Below are 21,069 nucleotides of genomic sequence, written 5' to 3'. Positions count from 1 at the left end.
CAGCAATGGCTACCATAATATCTTATTTTCTTCTAAGTAACAGTTCATATCATCATACATAATAAAATCAATTCTTTTGTTTTTTATAAAAACAATTTTTATAAAATCAATTCTTGTAAACTCTTTAGGACAAGTTCTAGGGTTGTATAAGCCCATACATCTGTCTTTTCTGTATTAGAGGGAAAAACAAAATAAAACAAATTATGAGAAAATAACAAAAGAAACAACAACAAAGAACCCAAAACAATGACAGTATAGACCCTCAAAACAAGGTGGTAGGAACGTAACTGTTTTGCATAGTTAATCGTCAAAAGAATAACTCAGATTACCAGATATATACATGTAAAAAGTGATCTAATCCTGTGAATGTTAATTGTTTTGTTTATAGAACTAATAGAATTAGTAGCACAGTCAACATAAGGCTTTTTGCCTGCTGTGTTAAAGAGCTTGTCTCTAAAGGGCAATGTGAAATGATTCAAAGATTTTAATCCATGAAATGGGGAGAGATTACTGATCAGATCTAATACGGTTTTTTAAAAGCAGTAATGACTGCAGTATAGAGATCAAATTAGAGGGGACATAGGTGACTGTACATAGGTCATTTAGGATTTATTACAATAAACTAGGGTTTATCCTCTCTGGGCATTTTACTTGTTGCCTCTATACTTGCAAGAATATATTTGTGCATCTATTATAGTATTTAAAAAGTGATCTTAAGAATATTTCCTACAATTAAAAAGAAAGCTGAATTTTTAAAAAATTTTTTAATATGCAGAATTTCACCTGTTTTATGGTTTAATAGCTTCTTCCTCCCCCTACCTCCTCGGTTGAACCTGGGAGTTGAATTTAGAATTTAAAACAATTTAACGGTGATATTCCAGTTTTTACCTAGATTTTTTGTTGTTGTTGGTCTTTTTTTTTTTTTTTTTTGTCTTTTTCCTTTTTATCGGTACCAGGGATCGAACTCACGACTGCCTGCTTGCAAGGCAGGCGCTTATGCTGCTGAGCTAAAACCCCAGCCCCTGTTGGTCTTTTTTGACACCAGGTTTTGCTGTGGAGTTCAGGTTGCCCTTGAACTCAGGTTGTAGCCCAGGTTGGCCTTGAACTCCCAGAGATCCTCCTGCCTCATCCTCCGAAGTGCTGGGATTACTGGTGTGCCAGCATACCCAGCTCTGCACTTGGAAATATAAATGTTGTATAGGAATGTTCGAAAAGGTGTGCTGCAACTGTAAACCACCTATGCATTTTCATTTTTTTGTAACTAAATATAAAAAGAAAATGGTGAGGTGAAGGTAGTGGCACATGCCTGTCATCCCAGAATTCTGGAAGTGTCAAGACGGAGATTTTGAGTTTAGGCCCAATATGGGCAAAATTTAGTAAGACTCTATCTCATAAAACAAAAAAGGGTGGAGATATAGCTCAGTCCAAAGGTCCTGGGGTTCATTTCCCAATACTGAAAAAAGAAAGTGGTGAGCTTCAATTTAATAAATATATTTTATTTAACCTAGTACATCAAACATTATTTTAATCTGTAATCAAATGTGAAATTATTAATAACATTGACTTCCTTTTTTGTGTGTTGTTTTAGAAATCTGGTAAATATTTTACACTTGGAGGATGTCTCAGTTTGCTCAAGCCATGTTTCAAGGATGACTAGCGTGTGGCTAGTGTCTGCTTCATCAGACAGGATAGCTGTGTAGATTTCTGGGTTAGGAAGAGGAGTCTTTGTTGTTGTTGTTAACTTACAGATTTATGGAAATGGTAACCATTCAGGCCCAGGTTTAATTACTTTATTTGGAACCAAGTTGAGTGCTCACTACAAAGGTAAAAGATCTAGATGTTATGAAGTGAATTTTTTGAAGTTTACGTTAACTTTACCATCATCACATAGGAGGAGTTTTGAAGGGCCTCTGAGGGAGGATGTGAAGGAGCATGTGGGTTTTCTAAATGATGATGAAGTACAACAAAAACTTTGTTTTAGAGCACTTTTCCAGTTCTGTGTAGCCTGTAATGTTGACTGGGGTATGTTGTTACACAGCCCCTCCCTTGTCGTCATGTAAAGTCAAGAATAATGGGCTAGGGATATAGCCCAGCAGTATAAGCCCGCCTGCCTGTCAAACACAAAGTCATGAGTTCCATCCATGGTATCAAGGAAAAAAAAGAATGTATTCTTTGCCAAACCTTACATGTTTTGACACATCAAAATTAAAATGATTCTTAAACCATTAATGTTTGGCTTTTTATTAAGTCTTTTGGCTAATAAAGAGTTGAAATAATTGGGTTGTTTCAGAGGAACTACAGAATTCTTATCATATTGAATAGTTATTTTCATGTTTTCTGATTTTTTTTTTCCATCTTTTTTGAGACAGAGTTTTACCATGCAGTTTAGGCTGGCCTTGAATTCACTTTGTAACCCAGGCTGGCCTCAAAATCACAGCAATTCTCCTGCCTCAACCTCCTGAGTGCTGGGATTACAGGCAGGAGCTACCATGCCCAGTTTGTTTTCTGATTTTTAACATAACTATAAAACTTGCTTTAATATACTGACAATCTTAGTGTATTAGAATAATCTTTGGTAGAGGTAACTATATGACATTCATAAAGTTGCAGAGCTGTAAATATTTGTTTTCCTTTGTAATTTATGTACTGATTTTTGGATATTCTAACAAGACCAGTTTCATGTTATTGCACAGAACATGTTTTCTGAAAACAGATTTGGCATTGTACCTCACTGATTGAATAAGGAGTTTGACATTTGTTGCCCGTACACTGTGACAGCCATTGTGCTATATGGGAGGCTAGACCACACTCCAAGATCTCTCAGAATGTTACCTTATTTGAAAGAATTCTTCAATTTGGAGGAATTTATATAATGAAACTTTTTAAAGAAGATAGTGACTGGTAATTAAACTATATACATTTTTATTGTGAAGGTTCTTTGAAGTTATTTTTTCAGATGCAGGAGGAAAATTTACTGAGCACGAGAGATTGTCTTGCGGTAATTTCGTCTTTCAGTACTAGAATTCACTGCTAGAATTCAGCACTAGAATCGGAGTGTGCTTAGTTTCATTCCTTATCTTTCATTTTTTTGTAATGTTACACTCAGACTTATCTAATCAGTCTTCTACAAGCCTTACTTGTTTGACTACTTTTATGCTTATCTTTCAAGTCCTGCACCACACATGCTTTTCAAGTCTGTTGTAATGTCAACACACAGGTACTGAATTTTTATTTTGATGTCGAGTAAGTGTATGTATTTTATATATTTTAAAAATCACACTATTTCTGGATAATTTTGTTTTTAGTGAGTAACAGTAATAAAAACATGCTCATTTGGTTTTATCTGCTTTGGAAAAATGAAAATTATAACCTGTTTCATGTTTTACATGGCTAATGTGGACTCTGAGATGTAAATTTAAATTCATGTGGGCTCTGAGGGTTTAAATTTAAATTTTAAAATGATAAATGAAGAAGTTAAAATTTTTTAATAATTAGTGTTAATTGTTAAAATTAGTACTTTACCTGGTAAAAACTACTAAAAAGGGGCAGTCTGCTTTTCAGACCTGGTACTTCAATCATCTTGCTTCCTTCTCTGTAGTAACTTTCTTGGAAATTCTCTCATAGGCCTTACGTATGCAGGCAATTATATGCAGGTGATTCCTACATAAACTGTAGCATACTATAGCTGCATCTCTCTGCTTTACTTTTTAAACTTACTTTATCGTAGGAATTTTTTATACCATTAGTTGAAGAAATTTTTATTTTTTTATAACTGCATGAGAAGAAAATTATTAAATAACCTTACAAACAACATAATAAAGGTAGTTATTGTTATAGTCAGTGAACTTAGTATTTTTTTTAAAGCAAAGAGCAAAACTTTGCTTTTGTGATATTAAATTAGATGATCTTTATATGTTGAGAAAATGTTAAAACCATTTTCCCCCCTTTTTTTCCAGATAATCAGACAGCTAAATGGAGTCTGAACAGCTATTCCATAGAGGCTACTATCGAAACAGCTACAACAGTATAACAAGTGCAAGTAGTGATGAGGAACTTTTAGATGGAGCAGGTGTTATTATGGACTTTCAGACTTCTGAAGATGACAATTTGTTAGATGGTGACACAGCAGTTGGTAAGTTTAGCATTCGAACTTTGTATTTATAGTTGTGAATACCTACCAATAAAAATATACATTGTTTATTAGGATTGATTGTTGGGATAGTTTTTTTAAAAAATTGAGTTGAACTTATACAGTATAAACTTAACCATTTTAAAATGTATGTTTCAGTGGTGTATTTATTTTTGTCTTTTTGAGACAGAGTTTTGCTATGCAGTTTAGGTAGGCCTTGAACTTACTTCATAGTCCAGGCTGGCCTCAAACTTGCAGCAATCCTGCTGCTTCAGCCTCCCAAGTGCTGGGATTACAGGTGTGTGCCACCATGCCTGACTTTTTCAGTGGTGTTTAAATTTGAAACAATTTTCTCTAAAGTCAGGAATGAGACAAGAGTTGTTTTCACCACTTCTGTTTATTGTACAACTCTGTCTAGTTCTAAAACATTTTCAACACCCCAAAAAACATTTACCCATGTGGATAAACATTTAAATTTAAATATAATGTAATACAGAGAGTAATACAATCATTAAAGCACAGAAATGAAAATTGATGAATACATGCAAAGTGAATAAAACTTATACAACTATCCCTCAATCAAGAAATAAAACCAGTACTCCGAGATTTTTATTTCCATTTCAGTTTCATGGATAATTGTTATTTTGATTTCTATTTAGATGACTTTTGGAATCATACTCTTACATATATATATTCTTAAGTCTGGCTCTTAACTGTGTTTTAAGATCATCTGTGTTACAGCATGTAGCAATAATGTATTCCAGTTACTATATAGTATCTGATTGTGTAAACATTGCAGTTTATTTAGCTGTTCTGGTAATTCATACTCTTTCTTTGCTATCACTAATAGTGCTACTATAATTTTCATGAACATGCGCTTCAGTAATAACCTTTGATTCTGAGACTTAAGTGCATACAGAATTCTTGACACATAAAATGAAATCCATAGAATGCCTAAGAGAGTAACTGGCTATTGAGACAGACTCAGTCAGATAGAAGCTGTTCCTGTTTTCCCCAGTGTTACTTGCTCTTTGTCTTTGTTGGACTCTGTCCTCTCAACATAAGCAATTTCCCTTTTTGTTAGCATTCAAATGACATGTCAGTAACCTTTCCAGTATTATTATTGAAAAGGCTATACATAGCTCTAGAACTCAGACATAATATCTGGATTAGGATTTAGGTTGTAAGAGAGAAACAGCGTTGCACTTGGCTAACTCCAATAAATGTTTATTTGTTTGTTACATAGCTTCTGTTTTAAAAATACCATAAAGTATGTGCTTACTAATCTCACAAATGGAATCAACGTAATTTCAAAAATAAAACCAGCAGCACCATACTGATGGGGAAAATGGAAACAATTTTCTCAAAAGTCAGTAATGAAATAAGAATATTTGTTCTTATCATTTTTGTTCAGTATAGTATCTGAAGTTATTGCTATAATAGTAGGCATGAGAATGAAAGAAAAGGAATGAGGTATGGAGGTACATGCTTGTAATCTCACCATTTTGCAATGCTGAGGTTAGAAGGTTATAAGTTTGAGCCCAACCTGGGTAGTTAGTAACTTCATGAGACCTTATTTCAAAATAAATAAATAAACAAATCAAATAACAGTGTTTAGGGACAGAGGCAGGAAGATCGCAAATTCAAGCCCAATCTGGGTGATTTAGTAAGACCCCGTCTTAAAAAAAATAAAGCAATACTTTGAAGCTAACAATACACAATATATTAACCATTGTTAATCTAGTATTTTGTGTTGAAATTCTGTATCATCATTTTTATTTTTTCATTTAAAAAATAGTCTAGGGATGTAGTTCAGTGTGAAAGCTCTAGGTTCAGTCACAGACAAATAAATAACTGGGATATAATAGGAAAGGAATAAATCAAATGTTACCTTTTAGCATACAATATAACCCTTAACTTAAGAGACCCTAATAACTTTACTGTATGACTTTTAAATATGATTAACAAATTCAGCAGTCGGAGGATATAAAATCAACATAAAAAAATCAGTAACTATTTTAAATATACCAGTAATGAACCAGCTAAGAAAGAAATCAAGAAAACAATTACATTTAAAATAGACTCAAACATAGCAGAACAAAAACTTAGGAATTGACCTAACCAAAGACCTCTGCAGTGAAAATTACACTGGAAGATAGTGCTTCCTTGTTCATAGATCACTAGAATTAATGTATTTTTTAGTAGGCTATATTCATTTAAGTGATCTGCAGACTGATTGTAGTACTTCAAGCATCAATGACATTCTCTACAGAATTAGAAAAAGACAATCCTAAAATTCCTGAGGAAGCAGAAAAGATATAGAATAGTTTAAGTAAGCCTGAGCAAACCAGAATGATGCTGGAGGTATTACAAGGTTTTGATAACAAAAACAATGTGGTATTGTCACAAAAATAGATACATAGACCTATGGAATAGAGTAAAGCACAGAAACAAACTCACACAACTATAGCTATCTGATCCTTGACAAAGAAGCCAAGAACATACATTGGAGAATAGAGAGGTTCTTTACAGATAGTGCTGGGAAAATGATAGTCATATGCAGAGCATTGAAACTAGACCCTTATCTCTCATTCTGTATAAAAATTCAAAATAGATCAAAGGCGTAGGTATAAGATCTGAAATTTTGAAATTCCTAGAAGAAAACACAGGGGAAACAATTGAAATCATTGACCCATACCAAGACTTCCTGAATAGGAATAGCACAGGAAACAATAGCCAGAATAAACAAATGGGATTACATTACATTAAAAAGCTTTTGCACATCAAAGGAAGCAGAGTAAAGAGACAGTCTACAGAATGGTAGAAAATTTTACTAGCTTCTGTTTGAGCAGAGAATATCCATAATATATTAAGAACTTACAAGGTGCTTAACACCAAAATGAAACAAACAGCCCAATCACTAAATGAGAAAATGAATTGAACAAAGAATTCTCCAAAATAGTAGTACAGATGGATATTAAGTGCATAAAATTTTTTAACATCTTTAATGATTATGGAAATGGCAAATCAAAACTACACTGACATTCTATCTCACCTGAGTCAGAATGCCTATCAGGAATATAAAAATTAATAAGTACTGGGGAAAAAAGGGCCTTCCAATATTGTCAGTGAGAATGTAAACTGATAAAACCACTGTTAAAAATCAGTGAGTTGGTTCCTCAAAAACCTAAAAACAGATGCAACATTTAATCCAGCTATACCACTCTTTGATATATTCCTGAAAGAATAAAACCAGTATGGTATAGAGATACCAGCATACCCATGTTTATTACAGTATGATTCACAGCCACTAAACTATGAGAATAGCCTAGAATTGCATCAACAGATGACCTGAAAAAGAAAATGTGGTATATACACACAGTAGAATATTAGCCAAAAAGAAGAACAGAATCATTCCATCTGCAGAAAAATAGGGTGGGAAACCGTTATGTTAAGTGAAATAAGCAAGATTCAGAGTCAAATACTGCATACTGAGTGTTTGCTCTTATATGAAGAATGAGTAGGGAAGATGGAGATAAAGGAGATACAGGAAGAGAGAAAAAGTAGCAGAGAAACTTACGGAAGAGGATGAGGAGGTAATGGGGGGAAATGATGAAAGTATGTTACATGCATGTACTAATATGCCAAAATGAAATGCACTAATCTGTGTAACTAATATGCATTAATAAAAAAAAGGTGCATTGGGCGCAATAGCACATGTTTGTAATCTTAGCATTCAGTAGGCTAAGGCAGGAGGATTCCAAGTTTGAGTCCAAACCCTGCAACTTCGTTAAATACTGTCTCAAAAATTAAAACAAGGGCTAAAAATGTAGTTCATTGCAAGGCCCCAGCTTCTATCCACAGTACTAGGGGTAAGGTAGTCAATCAGCTCAGAGTACATACTAAATAATACCAGAGCACACTGTTACTAAAAAAAAAATAGAAATTATCTTTAATAATGATGATTAATTTCATCGTTAAAAATTTAAACTAGTCTAAGGCTGAAAAATTTGATGTACTTCATTAAGTCTAGCTTACTGATATTTCTAGTCCCAAATTCAATTTAGTCAGTAATTCAATTTCTTTGGAAAATTGCAGACATTTTCACTTTAAGCAACAGAGCAGGCCAAGATTTTGTTGCCAGAGTTGTGTTCATGTATAATTTTTACCTTTTTGAAAATAAATCACATGACTATTCATTAATATGGCTTTAGAATTATTGTTTCTTTTGTCTTTATTTGAAGTAAAAGGAGTTACTGAGATTAAATGAGGGGTTAAAAAATAGTCAAAACATGTTTATGCATATTAACTTTCAACCGTTAATTTACCTTGATAACAAATATGCTCCTCAGTTTAAATTTTAAGCTCCTCTGTTTTTAAAAATCTTTTTCTGAAATGTTTGTTTGCCAGTGTCAACACTCCCAGGTTTCTAGATTGTGTACAGACTGAGAGGAAGTTAGAGTTGGGACACTTTTTAAAAATGAGGACACATATCAGTCCAGAGTCCAGCCCTTGGTGTTGCAGATGCATACCAAATAAGTGCTTTAATTTTCTACCTATAGCTAGCCTAAAACAAAAACAACTTTGGAAATACTGTAATGCAAATTGAGGTGTTCTAATTTCTGAAAAATATGCATTAATGGCACGTGATAACTGACAGTGGAATATAGATATAACAATTACTTAAATCTTTCCTAAATACAGACCAAATATTGCTTAGTTGAAATATTTGGGACTAGAAATGTCTCAGATTTTGAATATTTGCAGGTTTTGAAATTTTTGCATCTATGTAGTAAAATATCTTGGTTAACGGGCCCAAGTTTAAACGTGAAATTCACTTATACACAAGGCCTGGAGGTAGTCTTACACAGTATGTTTAGTATGCCTGTGTTTCAGTTGTGACTCATCACATGAGATCAGATACAGAATTTTCCACTTTTGATGTCATGTCAAAGAGTTTCACAGTTCTGAGCATCTAGGAGTTGTGTTTTGGATTAGGAATACTCAAGCATTTATAACTTTATTCACTTCCTATTCCTTCTAGATAAAATAGTCATAAATTGTCTACGAGAAGTTACAGAAGTCCTAGCAAGGTGTTGCAGAATGACCATGCCAAAAGGTGGCTGGACATCTACAGGACACCTTTTTAAAAAGAGGACACATCAAATTCCAGGGTCCAGGCCTTGGTATGACAAACACAGAACTATGACATCAACATGATGAAACCATAAGTGGATTCATATTAGCCAGGGTTCTTTTTTCTTTCTGTGTTAGGTAAAAGCCAAGGTACACATTTGTTTATTTTTGGTATCAGGAGTTGAATGCACAACCCTGCACTTGAGGCTGGTGCTGTCCTGCTGAGCTCTGTCCTTGACCCTACAAATTTAACAATGTGCAATATTCTTCTTTATTTCAAAAAAGATGTAAAGCAGCTTAAAAGATACATAAAATCCACTCATTAACAGGTGTATTTGACAGTGATGAAACAAAGAGAAAACAACTTCAATGACATAAAATGAAGAAATGAGACCTATTAAAAATGCTACCAGTATATACTTTCTAAGAGCAGACTACAGATTTGTCTTTAAGCTTTATAGCAATAACTGAATAAGAAAACCTATTTAATAAAATGATTCATAGTACTTAAAAGAGAAAAGTTTAACCAGTTGCTGAGCAAACACCCTATTTCTGTTACGAAGTTTCTGAGCAACTTTTTAAAGTGGTTACTGTCAAACGTAGCAATGAATATTCTTAGAATCTGCTTAGCATAAACAGCAATAATTTTCACAGGGCTTTAGTTGGCATTTCCGAAAACCTAACTCTTCAAGAGCACCATTATTATTTGGCATGCATTGAACACTCCTTATCTGAAAATCTTAAACTTTTTGGTATCCCAAAATGGAAAATTCCATACCATAAAACTGTTTTAGGCACAAAATTATTTAAAACGCTGTTACCTTCTGATTTATATATGCAGTATGTTTAAGATATAAGTGAATTTCATTTTAAATCAAGTTAGACCCTTAAGGAATCTCATACATGCAAATATTCTAAAATCTGAAAAAAATTAGAAACTTGCAACACTTTGGTCCCAGGGCATTTTGGATAAGGGATGCACAATGAACAATTGGATTGTTTGTTTGTTTGTTTGTTTTTGGTAGCAGGATCTTGTTTTGTAGTGTACATTTGTCTTGAGCTCACTATATAGCTCAGGCTGGCCTTGAACTTGAGGCAATACTCCTGCCTCAGCTCCCCAGCCTTCCAAGTGCTGGAAGTACAGGAATGTTCCGCCACACCCCTGGGACACTCAATTTGTAAACACATTGATTATATTCCTAGTAGGATTCATAAATGTACCTTGGAATAGATTAATTATAGTTTTGGGAAGTAATCATTGTATATTATTAACACTTTGTTAAAGTTTGATAGTGAATTTCTTAAGAAATGGAACAGAAATTAGCAGAAGTCCTCTTACTGAAAAGTAAAAATTATATCCATAGGCAAAGTGGGAAGACTTTGTTCATAATAATTTTGTATCTACCAAAAGACACAGAGAATTAGCAGAAGGTCTAAAGCTTGTATTCTGTATAACAAAGATGCAATAATTTTAGTTATGATAAATTTTAAAGGATGAAAGTACCACAAAATGTTAAGAAAAAGTAAAACCAAGTAAAGCATTTCCCCACATTGTCCACAAAATAGCTAGTTTTCAGGAATGCTTCTTCAGTGTATCCTTTAAGTAGCAATTTCCAGACTTTTTGTTTTCAAATCTCTTTCTACTACTAAAAAGTTATTGGGGCCCACAACTTTTACTTTTAAAATGTAGGTTAGAATTATCATTGTTTCACATTTTAAAAGAGATTTGTAACATCTGACTTAATAGAAAATAGATTGTGAAATACATATAATTTTTATTATGTTGTTTTAGTTGAAGTATGTGAAACTATTTTAAGGAAGTCAGTTTTTATAATTATATAGCTAGAAAGGAAGAAATAATAGAGTTTTCAGATAATTATGAATTTTTTCTTTGATGTTATACCCAAATTTGTCAAGTGATAATTTCTTAAAGGTTAATTGCAATGTGAAAACCATATTAATGAACATTTTATGCTCTATTAAATTAAAATTAATTGCTCATTTTGTACTTTTAATGTATCTATTACCTATGCATGGTTTTATAATATGTACTAGTCATTTAGAAAATTGATTTGATACAGTAAAACTACACAGACTGAGTAGTTTATCCCACATACCTGCATTCTCAGATTTCTGGCATTGGCAAAGTTAATCTCTTCAGAAGCCTTTTCTTGACTTAGAGATGGCCATTTTCCTTTGAATATCTGGGTTGTGGTCTCCTTTTCTTTGAAGGAAATCAATCACATGAATTAGAGCCCACTTTAATGGTTTATTTATCTAATTATCTCTTTAAAGTGGTACTTTGAACCTTATCTCCAGATACAGTCATTTTCTGACTTTCAGGGTTTAGAACTATAAGATGGGAATTTTGGGTGAGCACAGAATCAACCCCCTAACAGCAGAGTTATGCAGATTATACCCCCCTATTCACCTATGAAACCCAGGTCCTAGACCATGATAGGGAAGGGTTTTACCACTGAGCCACTTCCTTAGCCCTTTTAAGTTAGTCAGTTAATTTTTTTGAGATGGGGTTTTGCTGAGTTGCTCAGGCTGGCCTGAACTTGCGATCCTTCTGCAGGTAGTTAGGACAATAGACACGTACCACCACACCCAGATAATCTATGCAAATATTGCTGGTGTTCACACATTTCATTCCTCAAAATCAAGATGTGACTTTTTTTTTTTTAACTATCATCACCAGTCCCATCAGAAAAGTCTTCAACTGTTGAAAAAGGTATTTGGCTCACAGTGGTGCATATGTTTTCCAACATATTTAATTTTTGCTTGAGAACTTGAATTTTTTTCCTGGCCACAGATACCATCAGCTGTTTTACTTGAAGAGACAAATTGACTTGATTCATGTTGAGAAAATATCCACCATTTTCCTAGGTCTAAACAACTACAGTATAGTGTTCTTTCAAATAAAAATGGTGTTCTGTGACAAAACTTCAACTCATAATTCAAAGATTGACACAAAGGTGCTTTCTTTAAGATGGAACCATTATGCACCAGTATGAGCAGAAGTACTGTGAATATTCTTCCCATTTTGTCACACAAAACATAGTAGGCTTTGAAGAGTTGTTTTAATAAAATGAATATTATTTCCTGTTATTACTAAGATCATTTGAAAGAGAAACCAACTTTTGTTTTTTGCAAGTGCATAGTGGTGAAAAATACAGTAATTTCCAGTAAATTTTGATGCCGCTGCTTTTATTTGTGCTAAAGGACAGCTATTTCACTCATCACTGATTATGTACTATAAATGCAAAAGTCAGTACAAGAAATAAGGAAAAGAATGTTGTGGTTGACTAAGAACACCCTCCCATGTCCTAGTTCCTGGTATTTGTGATTATGTAGCCATACGTGACAAAATGATTGCATCATGGATTTTAAGATGGATTGCTTGGGTGGTACCAGTGTAATCACAGAGAACTTTGTAGGAGGGAGGCAGGAAGGAGCATCTACAGCAGTGGTTAAGAGATATATTGAGGGAAGCAGATAGTTAGGTAGAGTGAGAGAGAGGGTAGTTAGGTGGAGTTTTCAGTGGTGGTGAACCCATGGCATGCATGCTGCAGGGGACTGTTTGTATCATTGAAAACTCTAAAAGGTTTGCTCTCACTAGAAATCATGCAAGTTAGGGTTTTTTTTTTTTTTTTTTTTGTCTTTTCCTTTTTTATCGGTACCAGGGATCGAACTCACGACTGCCTGCTTGCAAGGCAGGTGCTTATGCCGCTGAGCTAAATTCCCAGCCCCCGCAAGTTAGGGTTTTGACACTTTTTTTCTGAGTAATGTGGAGACCACTGAGTTTAGGTGGTGATTTTGGAAGCAAATGTAATAGTTAAGAGAAATGACTATGTACAGTGTTTTGAAAATTGATAGGATTATCACTAAAGAGAAAGTAAATGCTGAAACAGTTGGAATTGGTTGTTTCTTATAAATCATAATAATAAGCTCTTTGGAATCAAGTCAGGGAAAAGACACTAGTAATCCAACTATAGTTTTTAAACATAGTATCCTTGTATGTGATTTATAAGCAAAATGAAATTTCTGATAGTATAAAGTTTTGGTATAGCTCAGAAGACCAAGAAAGGAATTCTGAGTTAGAATAATTTGACATTGCTGTGTTCAAAGTTTTTATTTATGCATTTTATGTTCTACAGATGAAGAGATGATTTTTATCTACATTGGTTAATCTAGTATCTACCAGTATATTGGTGATAATTGTCCTAATGAATGAAATGTTTAGCAAGCTATCAAATTCTTTTTTTCTTTTGTCATTTTGCAGAGTTGGTACATGTACATAACACTTTTTTTTTTTTTTTTTTTTTTTTTTCTTTTGGTACCAGGTATTGAACTCACGACCTCACACTTACCAGGCTGGCAAGCATGTTAGCCACTGCACTAAATTCCCAGACATAACATATCTTAATTCTTTTCAGTTCCCTTTCTCTGCCTGTCCTCCCTTCTTCTGTTTCTTGGTACACGCTTGTCAAATTCTAGAGTCAAATTTGGCAAGAAGAACTAATAAGTGTTTTAGAAAGTATGAAACAGTTATAGTATAAGCCTTCATTAAAGGATGTTTTAAAAATTCTTAAAGTGAAATTGCCACTACTTCTACCTAGTTATTGGGAAAAGGCCAGAACTCTTTCAAATAGTCTACTCAGAATTAATTTTAGAAATAATTCCAAAGGCCATCTAGTGGTATTCTGAGCAAGGACATGCTCTTCATACCTGTGATACCCTTCACATTCTGTTGTCGGCTACATTGTATCCACTTTCTGCACCTGTGTCTCCATGTGGCTGCAATCAGAGCAGTCTACTTAACCCATGTAATATATGTGGAAGTAGAAGACTGGCCCGATTTGCATGTTTATATTATAGTAAGGTGATGCATTTAGGAAAAATTAACCCACTGTATGTACTGCTGTGATTCAGTGTTTCAAATACATGTGGAAAAATTGGTCTTCATAAGCTGGTGCCTTGATAAGATTAACCAATGGAAAGCTAATTAAATGCATAATGTCATTGGAAAGAAAGGGGCTTAATTTTTACTATAATATCCAAATATAGTGATTGGTACCTCACATATCTGCAGTTGTTGGCATTCCTCTGAAAAAAATTTAAAAATCCAAAGTAGGCTAATTAAAATTTAAATCAATGAAGAATTTTTTTGCGTGTGTTCATTCTACCTTTGTCACTTGAGTATTATGATGTAATGCACTAAGTTCTCCCCCATTCACGTATGCTGTTATCTATGAGCTGTTCTTGGGAGAAGAGTTGAAAACACTTTAGAGGCAATTTCTTAAAAGCAGTGCTTAGAAGAAATGAAAGTTATTATAGATAGTCATGTACTTGTTACCTGCAACTGGTTGAGACAATAAAAAAGATTAAACTTAGAAGGCTTGAGGTAGAAAAACATGAAAAAATGGAAACTATATTAAATGTTGATAGAATTAGAAATGTTTAAATTTCTGATTTTTAAGCAGATCATGAGATCCATAAAACATAATTGTACAGCTTAGTGAGTTAGTATAAAACATACATTGTAGCCTATGCAGGTTCAGAAAATAAAGCACAGCCATGTTCCAGATGCCACCTGTGTGTACTTCCTTGATCATAACTCCTTTCTCTTCATCTCTTCGTCATTAGTTTTCTCTTTGTTTGCTCACTTTATTGTTTTATGATTTGAACATACTAGTATGTATACTAAAACACAGAAGTTGTATTGCCGGTTTTTGAAGATTAAATGAATGGTTATAATTACTGGATTATATACTCTGTTTGCTGTTTTCATGCAATGTGTTTTTCAGTGTATCTGTGATTTTTCTCTAGGCTATGTCACTCTATATTATGCGTACACTACAGTTTGGCTGTTCATTTTATTTTTGATAAATCCTTAAGCTTTTAACAGTTTCCAGTGGTTACAAACAATGTTACCTTAAATATTATGCTTGTATCTTGGTGCGTGTTTTCACATAGTTCATTTTTTATGGGTGTGAGCTTGCTGGGTCACAGGTTCTGATTTCCTTAGTGATGCTCTAGTACACATACACTCTAGGAATGTGTCAGAGCTTCTGTTGCTCTACATTCACCAATCATTTGATATACCATCAAGCATTTAAATGAAATATCTGGCGGGTCATGTGTCTGTCTTTCTGTTGGAGTTGTCGGTCTTAGAGGCTTACAGAATTTCTTTAATTTTTAGATACAAACTTTGTTTGGTACAGGTACTTTGAATAATTTACTCCATGAATTGCATTTAACCCTTTCAGTAGGTGTTTTTAATTGTAAGAGTCCTGTATGTTAGTTTTCTGCTTGCTGGCATGTTTTTCTGTGTCTTAAGAAAAATGTTGAGGTAGTCTAAGGTCATGAAGATATATTCCTGTATTGTTTGTAAGAGTTTTATTTGCCTTTTATCTTTAGGTCAGTAATCATCTGAATGATACGTGTGTGTGTTAGTATATTTAATTTTTGAGGTATAGATAGCTACATGCTTCCGCATCAGTTCCTAAGAAAACCATTCCCATTCTTATATAGTCCACCTTTGATATATTTGAAGGACCCATATGTAGGAAACTATATCTAGCTTCCGTACTATTGGTATTTTTTGTTCTGTTAGTGGTTATTTGTGTCTTCTCCTCCCAGTTTGTTCTTTCTCCTTCCACTCCTTCTTCTACCACCCTTCCCTTTGCATTTTTTCTTCTCTTTCCTCATCACTTTCACCTTTCCCTAGTCGTCTTATCGATATGTATCATTACAAGTGTCAGTCATTAGTCTTCCCCATAAATCATTTTTGCTGATGTTCTTTTCTGTTGTGCTCTATTTCATTAATTTTTGATCACATTTCTACCTTCTTTGGGTTTATTTTGCTGTATTTTGCTTGGTTAGTTCCTCAGTTTTAGCATCTCTCCTAATAATACATTGAAAAGCTATACGTCTCTCTACAGATACTATTTTACCTTTATGCCCATAGCCTTGTTATCACTGTCATTAATTAAAATCATTTTTAACTTTTAGAGTAGTATGTATTTTGGCTTATAGGTTACTTAGAAATGTAGTTTATAATATCCAAACATGTTGTGGCCCAGGAAAGTAAATATTTATAAATGTTCTATATGTGCACCCTAGGGGGAAGAAGACTGGAGAGAATGGATGAATTTTTGCATAGAGCGTTGTGTGTCTATTAGATAAGATTTATTTTCTGTTGAAATAATTTGTTTTCCATTCTGATTTTTCTCCTTGTTTCTGTTAATTGATAGTGATATGTTAAGAATTTTTCATTGTATTTCTAAATTTTACGTAGTATTATTAAAGACAGCTAAGTTAGGTAGAAATAATATAGTCAGACAGGGCGAGGCCTTTGAGGGAGTCAGTGCAAAAGATGAGAATGCATTGGAAACTGGAGATGGAGCCATTAAAGGCCAGGCTTCAAGATAAGGATGGAATGACCAGGCCTCTGTGCCTCCCCAAGGGATAGGCAGTATACTATAATTGATATCACCTGGTCCAATGAATTCTAGCTAGACATCAGTCACCAGGTGGATGACCTGGACTTCTTGACTCATCTCTTCTGAAAAAGGTCCTTGATCTTTCCACAAGGCTTGCTATGTGACTTGCTCCCCTACTGGATCAATATTAATTAAGCTGCTGTACTTGTAATCTTACTGGTTTATCATAGTTTTGTCTCACATTGTATCCACCTCATGATTTTGCTCTGTAAAACTTGTTTTGAGAAGTGGGCTCCTTGGCAGCTTACTCAGGCCCCCTCCTGTCTCTCAGGAGCTCTTTTCCCCAATAAAGGTTTCCCACTCTTAACCTCCATTGTTCCTTAGAATTCATTCTTTGATTTTGGGAACATGAACTTGGCATATCTAACGTCTGTCTACTAGGTTGGGAATTACAGTATTTCCCTTATATCATTTGGAGGTCCTTTATCACTACTTCTTGACATTGTATCAATTATTTATTCCTATACTTTGATCCTATGTTAACAGGTTGTATCTTCTTGCTGAATTAAACCACTATTATTTTTTAAAGGACTACTTCAGTTATTTTTTACTTTATAATTTATTATAAAGTAATAAATAAAGTACTGTCCAAATGTTTGTATTAAAGTTAATATACTATATTTTTTAATAAATCCTTAGTTTTTAGCCTTTATCCATGTCTATTAGATGCTTCTTGTAATCATGTATTTGAAATTAAAAATTCAATCAGTGTTTATCTTTTGATGGGAGTGTTTAGTGTATTTACACTTAATGCAAATATTGATATATTTGGGTTCAAGTGTTTCTAAAAGTTAGAACTAAAATCTTTGGTTTGGTCCTTTTGCTAGCTTGTGTTCATGCATCGAGTAAATTTGACAAATTCTTTAAGAAGGAATTATTCAGGTATTTTAAAAATGCTGACTGCTTTTGGTTCTGATTTTGAAAAAATCATATAATGTTTGTGAAAGAAAATAAAACTATTCATATTTTTAACCCTATGATATGTTAAGAGATTTGAATAGTCTGACAGAGAAATTAAACTTATGACTATTATAAAAAAATTTTTTTAGTACCTAAATTAAAATTTTTTGTGTGCTTGACGTCAAATTCAAGGCTTTGTACATGCTAAGTGCGTGATCTACCATTGAACTATACCTTGGCCTCAAAAACTATTTTCTATTTTCAATTTATTTTCTGACTTGTTTTTTCTTAACATTCAACTTTATAATGGTGTATCTTGAATTGCTTGTCCTTCAAAGTTTTGCTGTTTTTTTCTAATCTCTTTTCTTAGATAACAGAGCTCAGAATGCAAGTTAAAGCTTAGTGCCAAGTAAATCTGAAGCAGCCTTTAACTAACTGTAGCGGTCGCTGTTAACCTGCACTTTCCAGTAATATATATTTAGTTTGGGAAGTAAAAATAAAACTTTTACTAACATTTACCTGATATAAATACATTTTTAAAACTCTTTACTATAGAAATATTCAAAAGTACAGAGAAAGGTCCCTTTTGTTTTCAGTGCTTAGCAAAAATAATTATTAACTCATGACCAGTTTGTTTAATACCTACTCCTTCCTTGTTTATTTTGAAATAAATGTGAAATAACATTATATATGTATATATTTTATTATTTTTAAAAGATTAAGATTAAGATCCATCTAAATTATGAATAATTCCTTAAAATCAAATATCTTGTCTCACATTTCCTGAATTGTTTCATAAACATTATACATCAAAATTGTTGTATCTTTTTAAAATTTAATTTTATAGCCACTACCTCTGTGTTATTTATTTGTTGAAGAAATCAGGTCATCTGTTTGTAGTTTGGGTTTTCCTGTGTCTAAAAGAGAGCTCTCAGCTCTTTTTTACTCTGCTTCTCTGTTCTTGTATTTTCTGTATATTAGTAGTTATATGTAAAGGCAAATTACTTTTAAAAAATTAAGCATCTCTTAAAGGTTGTAGATTTCTTGAATCTTTGTCCTTCTTGTTTACAAGTATGAACATACAACTTGGAGAAGTTGGGATTTATCTGGAATTTCACATAAAGTTGAGATTAGACTTTAGGATGTTTCTGAAAATATGAATATCCTCTGTTTATGAACTTTTTAAGTCCTGCATATGCTAGAAGGTTAGTGTTTTTCATTCTTCAGGGATTCTGTTCAAGATATTTCCCCTTAGCTAGCTGAACATATGAATTCTTTAATTTTCTTTTCTCCTACTGAAGTCTTATCTTAATTGTAATTCAGTTTATTATCCTGGTAATACCTAATCTGAGTCAAAGTCCTTTTTTGTCACACCTTCCAGTATGCTATTTACTTTGCTAAAGTATGACTGGAGAGCATTAACCTAACTAATGATGTTTTGTTTTGTTCTTTGTTGAATTGCACACAGGGCCTTGTGCATTCTTGGCCAGCACTCTACCCCTGAGCCGCAGCTCAAGCCCTTGTTTATTTTCAGTCTCACTACACTTCCCAGACCTCTCAACTTTCCATCTTCCTGTTTCAGCCTCCCTTCAGAGTAGCTGAGACTTGTGGGTGTGCACCACTATGCTAAAAACAAAGTAATTTTTTTTCTTTAAGAAAAAGCAATACCTGTCAACCCTCATGAGATATTTACTTATGAGAGATTTGCTTACTTCTGAGATGTCTTAAATGTTCACAGTTAGTGTTACAAAAGTAATACATTTCTTTTTAAAAAATTAAAACAATGTTGGGCTATTTAGCTCAATGGCATAAGCACTTGCCTGGCAAGTGCCAGGTCATGAGTTGATCCCCAGCACCTGCCCCCCCCCAAATTAAAACAATGTATAACTATATAATGCTGAATGCAACCCCAGCTTCCCTTTTCTATGGTATTAGAGACAATAGTGAAGTTTGATACATCCCGTTCAGAAAGTAACCCTATTCAGCATAGGTACAATTATATACTACTTTACAATTATTTGATCTTTATAAAGATAAAGTAAATATCAGTGTTAAACTTTTCTTAATGCAGCATTGTTAATCTTTTTACAGGGAGGACATTCTCACATTCATACGAACTGTCGTTTTCATTTTTTATGAACAAGTTGTAGATCAGGAAAAACAAGTTAGAGTCAGCAAATACCAGGAAAACTTGTAGATAGGTTTTTCTTTTTATATAAAGAACTGAAGAAACATAACAGTGTCCAGATAAACCTAAATCACCTGGGTTAGGGTTTTAGCTCCTTGGTATGGTGCTTGTCTGTCATGTGTTACGCCCTGGGTTTGTCCTTAGCACTTGGGAAAAACAAAAAACCTAAATCACTTAGAAATATCTTAACAATATGTATTTTAGAGATATCTTATAATAAAACATACAAAACAATAACAAATGACAATTTTATTTGCTCCAAATAAAACTTTCCTTGTTTAAAAAAAACTTTACTAATAAAATTTGAAAAATATAAGAGTAAAACCCCTACCACCTGTTCTGCTATAAACAAGTAGATGGAAAATTCCTATGGCAGTAATTCTAATATTTATTTTCCTAGCATCTTATCTCCCAGGCCCCAGATGAGGTTGTATGAGAAATTCTGCAAGCTCAAATGTTTTGATTCATAAAAACCTTTTTAAGCTATTCAGTTGGAGGGGAGAAAAAGACCCCAAATAACTAAAGCCTACTAGACAAATTGAATTGACTTTTTTTCTTTTCTTTACTGTACCCTGCATAAGACCTCTCTCTTTGCTCCACTGGAATTTTCATAGTAATTTTGAGTTGTAGTGTTTGTTCTTTGTAAAAGAAAATCTTTTCTTGTCTATGTTTTGTAGTTAGAGTAACTACTTTGAAGATAATGATGTATAGTTTATTAATAATTATTATTATGAAATTTTTTCATAAAATAAAAGTTATGAAAAAAACTGAGGAAAACAAATTTTATAGAAGCCCCTTAAGTTCTAAGAAATTGTCTCTAATAGTTTTTTATTTTTATTTTTTAATGTCACTACATAACACAGGCATTTTTGTAGAGTAGTCTAGAGGAATCACCTTAAGATGTAACTGTAAAATTTTGAACTCTGATTGCAAATGAGCATCAATTTTGTTTGAAATGATAAGTTTAAAAAGAATTTTTTTTTTTTGGTCTTTTTCGGTACCAGGAATCGAACTCACGACTGCCTGCTTACAAGGCTGGCGCTTATGCCGCTGAGCTAAATCCCCAGCCCCAAGAGTTTTATTTTTGGATTTCATAAAAATTTCAGATACACCGAGAATACTGTATTTTGAAATGCATTTTACTATATATTTTTAGCACATAATCTTGTGAGATAGAAAAAAGGTAGGAAATATTCTAGGGAAATAAA

General features: G+C 33.3%; 1 protein-coding gene across 4 annotated transcripts in view; it reads left to right on the top strand.

The window, feature by feature from the left end:
• Clcn3 (chloride voltage-gated channel 3) overlaps window positions 1-21,069 on the top strand; it is a 76,502-nt gene that overhangs the window by 7,580 nt on the left and 47,853 nt on the right. For all 4 annotated transcript variants that reach the window (XM_063234506.1, XM_063234505.1, XM_005003371.4 and 1 more), the window contains exon 2: window positions 3,957-4,132. In XM_063234506.1, coding sequence (XP_063090576.1) covers window positions 3,973-4,132 — 160 coding nt within the window. In that variant the 5' untranslated portion in view covers window positions 3,957-3,972. The remainder of the gene's footprint in view (window positions 1-3,956; window positions 4,133-21,069) is intronic.

The sequence above is a fragment of the Cavia porcellus genome, unplaced genomic scaffold (genome assembly GCF_034190915.1).
Source record: "Cavia porcellus strain 051 isolate PalLab524CR breed Dunkin Hartley unplaced genomic scaffold, mCavPor4.1 scaffold_24, whole genome shotgun sequence".
Taxonomy (NCBI): domain Eukaryota; kingdom Metazoa; phylum Chordata; class Mammalia; order Rodentia; family Caviidae; genus Cavia; species Cavia porcellus.
Note: the sequence above shows the minus strand (reverse complement) of the source record. Positions and strands in the feature narration are given on the sequence as shown.